The sequence below is a fragment of the Gossypium hirsutum genome, chromosome A05, assembly GCF_007990345.1.
Source record: "Gossypium hirsutum isolate 1008001.06 chromosome A05, Gossypium_hirsutum_v2.1, whole genome shotgun sequence".
NCBI classification, from domain to species: domain Eukaryota; kingdom Viridiplantae; phylum Streptophyta; class Magnoliopsida; order Malvales; family Malvaceae; genus Gossypium; species Gossypium hirsutum.
The window spans coordinates 49,911,195-49,921,554 of record NC_053428.1 but is presented as its reverse complement, the minus strand read 5'-3'; the positions used below and the strand labels follow the sequence as shown (position 1 = coordinate 49,921,554).

General features: G+C 34.2%; 1 protein-coding gene across 2 annotated transcripts; it reads left to right on the top strand.

Annotated features, from left to right (window-relative positions):
• Nucleotides 1-2,592: 2,592 nt before the first annotated feature.
• On the top strand, nucleotides 2,593-7,179 carry LOC107893970 (trihelix transcription factor GT-1). 2 transcript variants are annotated; one of them, XR_001683079.2, is made up of 6 exons: nucleotides 2,593-3,378; nucleotides 4,966-5,004; nucleotides 5,750-5,881; nucleotides 6,140-6,364; nucleotides 6,619-6,894; nucleotides 7,012-7,179. XR_001683079.2 is itself a non-coding variant. In XM_016819131.2 (5 exons), the coding sequence occupies exons 1-5, from the start codon at nucleotides 2,802-2,804 to the stop codon at nucleotides 6,819-6,821; spliced, it is 1,176 nt and encodes a 391-aa protein (XP_016674620.1). In that variant the 5' UTR covers nucleotides 2,593-2,801; the 3' UTR covers nucleotides 6,822-7,179. The 2 variants fall into 2 exon arrangements, 1 of the variants encoding a protein (XP_016674620.1); XM_016819131.2 differs by having other exon boundaries at nucleotides 6,619-7,179.
• The last annotated feature ends 3,181 nt before the right edge of the window (nucleotides 7,180-10,360 follow it).

Here is a 10,360-nt window from a genome sequence, read left to right as displayed (position 1 = left end):
ATTTTGCAAAATGGCACATAGAATCTTGATTTATTTATAGTTTGGTTGCTAGAAGAAGTAGTCCAACGGATTATTAGTGTTCCACCACCCTTGAAGTCAGCAGGGTCGGATACTCTTTCTTGGTTTAAGATTACGAACTGTGTATACTTAGTTAAAAGTGTTTATTGTATGCTTAAGGAGGAGTCTTGAAATCCGAAGGATGGTAATTGGAATACTATTTGGAAAATCTCGGGCCTCCAACGAGTTAGATAGTTCATCTGGTTAATCTTAAAACAAAGACTATTAACTAATTCTAAAAAGGTTAGGAGGGGTATTGCGCAAGATGAGTCGTGCCATTTTTATGGTCATATTATTGAGGACATTTTAGATGTCCTTAGGGATTGTTCCTTCGCGAAGGAAATTTGGCATCATACCATCCCTCCCAATCATCTTGGACGCTTTTTTGTTGGTAATATTTCGGAGTGGCTATTCTCGAATTTGCTAGCATAATCTGCCAACAATATGAGTGATTCAACTTGGGCCTGTTGCATCGGGCTAATTCTATGGTGCATTTGGAAAAATCACAACTTGATCATTTTCCAAAGGAAATTTATGAATCTAGAGGAAATCGTTAGAGTTTCGTATAGCTGGGTGAAACATTTTATCTCTGCCCACAATGAAGCGTTGGAGATTAGTACAAAGTAGACTTCCGTTCATCCGAATTCAGGTATGTGTTTTTACCTTAATACTAATGGTGTTGTTCACTCTAGTTCTAGTTTCTCTGCTACAGGTGGAGTAATATGTGATGGGAAGAGGAACTAGATCTTGGGCTATAATAGCTTCTTGGGGAAATGTTCAGTCGCGGTTTTTAAGCTCTAGGGCATATTGGATGGCTTACTTCTTCTTCAAAAATAAAGAAATGACGAGGTCATCATTCAGTCGGATAATCTCGAGAATGTTATATCTATTTGCGAGAATAATATTGAAGGTTCAAAAAGCACTCCAATAAGAAAGATTCAACAAATTTTAGCCTTTGAAGAGAAATGGTGCTTGAAATACGTTCTTAGAGAGACTAACCGAATAGCAAATGCTTTAACGAAAGTGGATCTATCGAGTGATAAAGGACCCTTTGGAGATTAAAGAGCTCTTGAAAGAAATGATAAAGAATAGGGCGGATGAATGCAGAAGCGGATCATAAAGTTTGTTCAAGTCTCAAATTTGACTTAGGGCTCTAGATGTTGGGAAAGAAATTTGGATTTTGACACAACCTAAAATGCAATCAAATCTAGGTAAGATAAAACAATTAAAATAAATAACTAAGATAATTAAAACAAAATAATAAGTCTACGGTTAGAACAAAAAGGAAGAAATAAAGAAGATAGAAGGAAAGATAAAATGTGGTATATAGATGTCCTAAGAAGCCTTGAATATACGAAGAACCACAACCTCCTTCAAGTAGCTCTAATTTTCCCTACAAGATAGAAAACTTGGCAAGAATAAGTTTGAAGATAATCCCTACAATCTGAAAAGATTATTAAAACTCTTTTAAAAGAAACTCAAGAGAAATTCTTGAAAAGAAAAACTCAAAGAGAATTTATTAAAAATAAAAGAGAAGTTGCATAATAATGAATTGTGTGATTTGTGTACAATGCAAATGCCTATATATAGGCTAGCTAAATAATTCTAAATAAAACTCTTATGTATACTAGAACTCTAATTAATCTAAACAAGAAATAGTTTTAAATTAAACTTTCTTATTGATATAAAACTCCTAAATAACTTAAATTACTTAATAATTATTAAAAATTCGGAATCGTAAAATAATATGAAATGATAAATACAATATTGGGCTCATATATATAATAAAAATTAAGCTCAAAACTTAAACCCAATATGATTTAAATTAAAAACTTGAAATTCGTAATTCCCGTCATAATCACATCTAGAAATTTTGCTTGCGTAATCTTTATTAAAACAGTCATAACTTGAGCTCCCGAACTCGAAATCAAGTGATTCAAAGTGCGTTTCAAAGCTAAGAGAGATCTTTGAATGCCATAAAGACATCTCAATCCAGAAATGGCTAGATCCCATGCAAAAATTCGTCACAAGTTTGTTGATTTTCCAAACTTGAGAATTGACAGATTCAGTAAATAGAATTTAATAAATTTCACCCATTAATGTATATATTATTAAAAGCACTCCTAATAATTTATTTATGAATATTTGTATGTAATCCATTATTTAATTTTACCCAAAAAAAATATTATTTTATCCCTACTAATCTCATATTTTATCTAAGTTACCTTAAAGAGATAGAGTAGGATTTCAAACCGATTCTACCCTAAGAATTTGTTTGGGTAGAATCACTAAAACCATAGTTGTTAATTCAATTATAAAAAAATTAAAAAAATAATATACACAGATATATAGTAAAATATAAAACATAATTTTATAACTTCTAAAACTAATCTCAAAACATCTCTTCTCAATTCAAACATGAAAAAATTAAATATATATACAAATAAATAAATAATAATATAAACATACATTTTATAAATTATAACGATAAAAATAAATAACCTCACCGCGATTCAACTGTGTTTATCATAATACTGATTAAATGGATTGGGTTATTTTATTGTTTAGAAGAGAAAATAATGGAAAGAGAATAGGGGCAAAAAGGCAAAGCAAATGCAACGCCCAAAGGCAAAAAGAAAGAAAAGGGAAGTCCACTTTGAAAACAATATATTATCATACGCTCACTCTCAAACTCCCCAAACCTTCTACTCTACGCTTTCTTCTTCTTCAGATTCAAAACAACCATGTACTTATCGGAGAAACCCCGTCCTATTGACTTATACAAAGAGGAAGGTCCCGCCGCTGCCCCCCGTGACATGATCATCGAGGTCACCTCCAATGGGGATTTGCCACCTCACCACCACCACCACCACCCTCCTCCTCCTCACCACCACCACCAACACCAACAACAGCAACAGCAAATGATCTTAGGTGAAAGCAGCGGCGAAGATCCTGAAGTCAAAGCCCCCAAGAAACGAGCCGAGACATGGGTTCAAGAAGAAACCCGTAGCCTTATCGGCTTCCGAAGAGAAATGGATGGCCTTTTCAATACTTCCAAATCCAACAAGCACTTGTGGGAGCAGATTTCCGCTAAGATGAAAGAGAAAGGGTTCGATAGATCCCCCACTATGTGTACCGACAAGTGGAGGAACTTGTTGAAAGAGTTCAAGAAAGCTAAGCATCAGGACAGAGGGAGTGGGTCGGCCAAGATGTCTTATTATAAGGAAATTGAAGAGATTTTAAGGGAGAGGACCAAAAATGCCTACAAGAGTCCGACTCCTCCTCCTAAACCCGATTCTTTTATGCATTTCGCTGATAAGGGTATGTCTTATTTTCTTTTTCCATTTTAGAAAGTGGAGAATTTTTTGTTCAATTCTTCGTGGGCTATTAATGGGTATTCTTCGTAAAGCCTTTATTTTTATTCAAACATCTGTTTTGGGTGTTTTGGCTTTAATGGATTTTCAAGGTAAATGCTCTTATGTTAAATAACATTCGTGTGAGTGTCAGGTACGGGTGCCTGAGTAATACAATATATCCAATTTTTACTCTCTCTTTTTCCATGTTTTTTGTGTGTCCTTAGAAGATGACATCCGTATATCCATGTTTGAAATGTGGGGGGCATGAGTATTGGATATGGATAAGCAATGAAAAATGAAGAGTGGGGGCATGGCCTAAAGCTGCTATAATTTCCTGAGTTTGAAGTTGTTGAAAGTTACTTTCTAAAGAGGGAATTATGAGTTGCTGTTGTTGGGTCCTTAGAACACAATATCCTTGTATCCATGTTTGAAAATGTGTTGCACAGGGATACTTCAAGAGGGTTGCATGTCTTGAAGCTGTTGTAAATTTTGAGGTTAATTTTGTTTGCAAGTTACTTTCTAATTAGGGAATTAAGAGGGTATTATTAATTGCTATTGGTGGGTTCTTAGAAAATGATATTCCTGTATCTATGTTTGAAACTGTGTTGGAGTTGGACACTGATACTCCAAGAGAAATAAATACTTGAGCATGTCTTAAAGCTGCTGTAATTTTTGAGGTTGAATATGTTGAGAGTTACTTCCTAAAGTGACTTAAAGAGGTTATTATGAGTTGCTACTGTCAAGGGAAAAGAGAAGCCGATTACTTTCAGTTATTTAACTATAGGAATTTATTTGATTTAACATGACTTCGAGTCCGCTTCTATTTTTGTTGATGATTATATTGGGTGCTTTACAAGAAGGTTTGTTTGCATTCATGTATCTTTGTGAAGTTGGTACCAACAAAAAGATGTTGCTATTAAATGATATCTTTATGTGGAGTTTAGATGGCTAAATTTATAATACGTATTATATATGCTTTCAAAGCAACACATCGTGTCTAAAGAACAAATTTGCGTTTCAAAATACAATATGGCATTCATGATACTTGAAGCAGAAATCATGCTCGGTAGATCATGAGCAAGTATTCTGCAAAGAAAACCCCAAGATATTTCATAACTGTAGGCTTCTCTGGTTTCTTTGAAGTTTAGAATACAACCATCAATAGGAGTATGGAAGAGAATGTAAGTATATTAAGAATTAAAATCTTATTTAGGTAGAGTGGATTATCAATAATGGTCTATCGATTTCCTTTCTGTTGTCTTATGTTGTCGCATCCATTTTTCCATAGCTTCATTCTACAGTTACTTGGTTTCTTCTGGTTTTGTCTTGGACATCATATCTTGCTGTTGCATATTGCTTTCTGAAAGCAGTGTATAAGTTTTAGCATCAGGCTTTTGGGGATTTCAATCTCTCTCTTTTGGGGTGGGGGGTTCCCTATGTAGGCTGAGTGATAGTTTTATTGTTCCTATACTTAACCTGCAACATATATTAAGTCATTCGTTCTATTATCATGATTTTAATGATCTTCACTGATATCATTTGCCTCTTGCAGGTTTTGAGGATGCTGGTATTTCATTTGGTCCTGTTGAAGGTATGTTGTAATTCGAGTTTGCTTTTTTTTCCACTTCTTTATTCTCGTTGTAATATTTTTGTCAAGTTAATTTGGGAAAATCATGGAATTTGTTGGATGCAATGGCCTTAATCTCATCAGCCTTATATACCTCATCAATTTCTCACCTGGATTTAGGAGTTTTTTGAGGCATAATTAGAGATATCCTGTTTTCTATCATATTCATTAGGCCATCTTTAGGTACTCTCACCTGCTAATCATATTATTAGTTAAAATGGATGCATTGTTTTGAACTTAAGACTCTACTTTTTCCTCCAAAGTATCCTATCTTTTATGCCCTTATCTTTCCATTTAAGGATTTTGTCATGTCAGTACATAAATATGTGATATTTGTGTCACCTTTGTTAACCTTTAGCTGCATCTAATATACATGTTTTTCTCAGTGGCTTAAATGCTAAAATGTTGTTTATGGACTTCATGTGGTTGTACAATCTTATGCTTTAAATTAGTTTTCAACTGCAGTGGAGTTTTTATTTTACTGAGAATATATAAGATCGGGGTGCTATACAATGAAAAGCATGTTGATTTTGCATTCTGCTGCACTTCCACACTGAATTAACATTTCTGTTAAAACAAAGAACCATATACTCTACAGACTGCCTGATCTGTAGCAAATAACTTTTTACTGAAGCATGTCTTTATCCATTCACCATAGCGTGTCTTTGAAATGTTATGCATCTCCTTCACTTATGTTTTTGGTGTGCAGCTAGTGGTAGGCCGACACTTAATCTTGAAAGACGTTTAGATCATGATGGACATCCTCTTGCTATCACTGCAGCTGATGCAGTTGCGGCGAGTGGAGTTCCTCCTTGGAATTGGAGAGAGACCCCGGGAAATGGTAAGTTTTGTAAATTAGAATTTTTATGGAACCGGTTTGACCAAAGTCTATGATGGTTTTTCATGTAGCATAACATTCAGGTGTTTAGTTGGTCCATCATGGGGGCATTTTTCTTCATGTTTGCTCAAATGAATGTGATTGTGGCAAACACTCTTAATTTGGAGTGTTATCTCCCAAATATTGTCCAAGATGAAAAATTTAAATCCAATAAAAATTCGTATATTGACTTCTCGTTTTCTTTTACTCCCTTTTTGGTAGGTGGGGACTGCCAGTCATATGGAGGAAGGGTTATAACTGTCAAGTACGGGGACTACACCAGAAGGATTGGTATAGATGGAACTGCTGATGCCATCAGAGAGGCAATTAAATCTGCATTTGGATTGAGATCAAAGCGATCATTTTGGTTGGAGGATGAAGACAATATAGTACGCAGTTTCGACAGGGAAATGCCTTTAGGGAATTATACGCTCCACCTTGATGAAGGTAACATTTTCAGGGATGCCTTTAGACAATTTAGTTTGGGTCATTTAGCGATTGGCATTTTGAGTTTGGGTCGTTCTCTGTTAGGGTTTTCCACTTTTTATGGTCAAATCAAGTTGGGCCAGGTTGGGTTAAGGTCAGAATTGATGTCTAACTATAAGGCATCTTCATTTTGCTATCAAACATGTCTTGTGCACATTTTTGCTAACATTCTTTTTTCACTTATTTTTTGTGTATTTTCAACTTATTGCATTCAGGTTTGGCTATAAAAGTGTGCCTCTATGATGAGTCAGATCATATACCAGTCCACACTGAGGACAAGATTTTTTACACAGAAGATGATTACCGTGAATATCTAGCCCGTCGAGGCTACACAGGTCTCAGGGATATCGATGGATACAGAAGTGTAGATAATATGGATGACTTACGACCTAATGCTATATATAGAGGAGTGAGCTGATTACCAGTACATTGTGCTTTGCACAAATGCAGTCCTCTCAAGAGGCTATATGAAGTTGCTCTTGACAATACGAGTATGCATGTCAGATATTCTAATATTCACTCTGCTGCATTATAAAGATTTGTATGCTGTTTGCATTGTACTAATCCACTCAGCTGTAAATAGCTTGTCGTCTGATGTTTCTTCTCAGGACATGGGATCCAGTTTCCAGTACCGGTTTCGTTCATGCAGCCTGGATGTACGTTGTCTGTAAATATGCTTTTCAGATTAATTGCAGGTCTGCAATTTGAAATTGAACTCCAAATTTTGAAACTTGTTTTGCTTTTTTATTGCATATTTTCTTAAAACCTTTCTAGAATTGCATGATATCAATGCTATGGACTTTCCGTCGCATATTTGGATATGATTCTATAAAAAATTTAGAAAATTTGTTTTCAAGTAAATGCAACCCCCCCCCCCCCCCAAAAAAAAAAAAAAACATTCTGCGAGAATGACTAAACCATTCAGCAGTTTGGACATGATCGTACAACCTATATTATTTGAACTCAACGAATATGTATTTTGTATGGGCATGATCATTTTTCTTTTCAAGATTCTAACGTAATTTGAGTATCATATTTCCATATTTATATTTGGATCATGCATTACATGGGATGGATGAACATCTGTATAGGTAAGTTTTGTACTGAATCAGGGCAAAAATTTGACATCGAGGGGATGGACGAATTTTGTACACCCTCAACTCGCCTCGCTTTTGCGTTTAAATATTTCCATTTGATACCCACTTCACCCAAATTTTGTCTTCTATTGTTAATGGAGTTTTGAGTTTATTCAAAATGGTTTTGGACTCGATTTCAGTTTCATATTTAATTTTAGGACTAAATTGAATTCTCAATTTAGTATTAGAAACTAAATGTTAATGTGTTTGAGGGGATCAAATTGAATATTTTTTTTATTTAAAATCAAGTTTTATTTTGATTAATTCGGTATAAATCATTTTAGGAAAAAAAACTGGGGCATGGAGTGGATATCAACTTTTAGTTGTTTTGGAGAATTGAAAATGAACGTAAGGGTGTTAATTTCTTTCCACACATAATTGTACAAAGTAGACTTAAATTGTTGTTTTCAGGATTCCTTGAATAAAATTGAATAGATATTGTAGGTGGCTAGTCGGAACTAGTTTAAAAAAAGATTAGTCATGAATCTTGATTTTTGTGATTCACATCTAGCATTTCAGATTTTTGTTTTACACTTTCTAACAGTTTGGGGACTTCACAGGAGGCCATTTATAGAGTTGGCCATGAATGAGTCTTTGTGCTTAGGGTTCTCAAGGTTTTGTGTGTATGGTTTGTTGAATTATATATTTATCTGTATATACCAGTTTATCTAAATTTTTGCATTTACCTTCTTTCAAACTAACCCTCATAATGATTCTTCACACACAATTCACTTGCATAAAATAGACATCAACTTGGGGTTGTTCCACTATATGGAAGTAGAGTATTGTGGAATTTGTGAGACTGCAGTCTTCGCATTGCCATGAGAAATATGACCACCTAGAACTGAACCCTTTCCTATTAAAGCCTGCGATGGGAGAGGAATAAGGGAATGTTATCCTTCGTGGATAATGTTAAATTACAATTCGGGTGCCCTTATCCTTTGGAGTCGAATTACATGACCAAATATGTAATTAACCCATAATCCTACCCTTATAGAAACTTGATTTGCCTGTATTTTGTAATGTAATATATCTTGGTGCTTAACTTTATAGGTGTTTCATGTTTGGTAAAGCAGACATGGTGCCAACTTGGCATGGTTGCACTTAAGACTTCTCGAGTTTAAATAAAGTGTTGTAGAAGAAAATGAGGGGATATGGATATAGAAACCAACTTGCCAATTTCATGGGAATTGAACTTACCCGAGTTGATAGAATGACTAAAGAGAAAGGAAAGATGTGTCATCCCATGGTATGCGTGTTACAATACTTCATCAATCAACGTCCTAATGATGGCAAAGGTACACAACTGTTGTGCATTGGCAATTTATGGTCTAGTTGTGTTTCATAAGGTAATATGTCATGTTAGTACACTATTTTGGATCTCATGCTATGGGGTGGAAGGAAGAACATTACATGTTAGATGAGAAATGTCCTTGAATTGGAATGAAGGTACAATGATCTCTTACAGGCCAATTAAAAAAATATATTTTTTCAATAAAATATTAGAGAAAAGAATGTGAAATGATAAAGTTAACTACTACTCCAAACAAGCGTCGAGAAGAAAAAAATAATTTAGTGGGCAAAATGCATGATAGTGTTGTATGAGAATTATTAAAGTTGAAATGAATGATTGAATTAAGATATTGCTAGACCATATAACACCGCTCCAGCCAAAAAAAAGACTTTTGCTTAAATTGCTAGAGGCCCAGCAACACTATCAAGTGGATCATAAAAGTTCTTTTTGAAAAAACTAGTGTTGTAAAATTTTGTATAAGGATATGTAGCAACAAAAGATTGATCTGGAATTTTGTTTAATTAATAACATTGTGATTTCTTTTCTCTAATAAATGTTTATAGTTTTGTACTCTCGTACTTATGTATTTGTTTTATTATGTACTTGTTAATAAAATTTTATTACTTGATTTATTGATTAAAAGAAGGTTTCTTTTTCCTCAAAGTTAAGGATTCTCATTCTTACAACACCCCTTCTAAGACTAGAAATAAGGCTGAAGAATAAAATACTAAAATGGACAAGATCTAAAATTCTCAAGAAAAATGAAGGAATAACTCAACACTTTATAGGTGAGGTTTCTTATCCTCACCTAGGAGTACAAATTTTCATATTTCAATCACCACTTCAAGGTAAACTATCCCTATCTCAAAAAAAAAAAATTGAAACAATTGAAGTATCAAAATTAGATGATCTAAAGGAGTTAGAGAAATTGAATATGTTTGAGGCAAAGATTGAAAAAGAGTTGCAAAAAATGGATATGGTCGAGAAAAGATTGAATATGGACTTTTATAGTTCCATAGACACATACATACTTTCTTTTTGGTCCCATATGGGGTCATTCTGCTCAAGTTTATGACACTTGACTTTGAGAAGTATGATGGGTCAAAAGATCCTGGTCCACATCCCCACGTGCTATTGAAAGATGGTTGCTCACATAAGGAATGAGAAATTTCTTATGCATATACTCAAAAATAGCCTGTCTAGGTCTGGGACTAGAGATTTTGTTTCTTGGTACTAACATATTGTGTTTTGTGTATATTACTTAAGATCACCTATCATTGCAAAATATGGAGAAAAAAAGTCTATTAAAAGTTTTAAAGAGTATACCCGGTGATAGAGAGGCCCTGTTGTAGAGGTTCAACCACAATTATTCGATAAGGAAATAACCATACTATTCGTAAGTACACTTAAAGGTCCATATTATGACCTTTTGATCTGAAATACAATAAAGACCTTTGTGGATATGGTATTTTTGAATGAAATAATTGAAAATGCTATTAAAAATAGAAAGATGGATGTAGGAAAGAC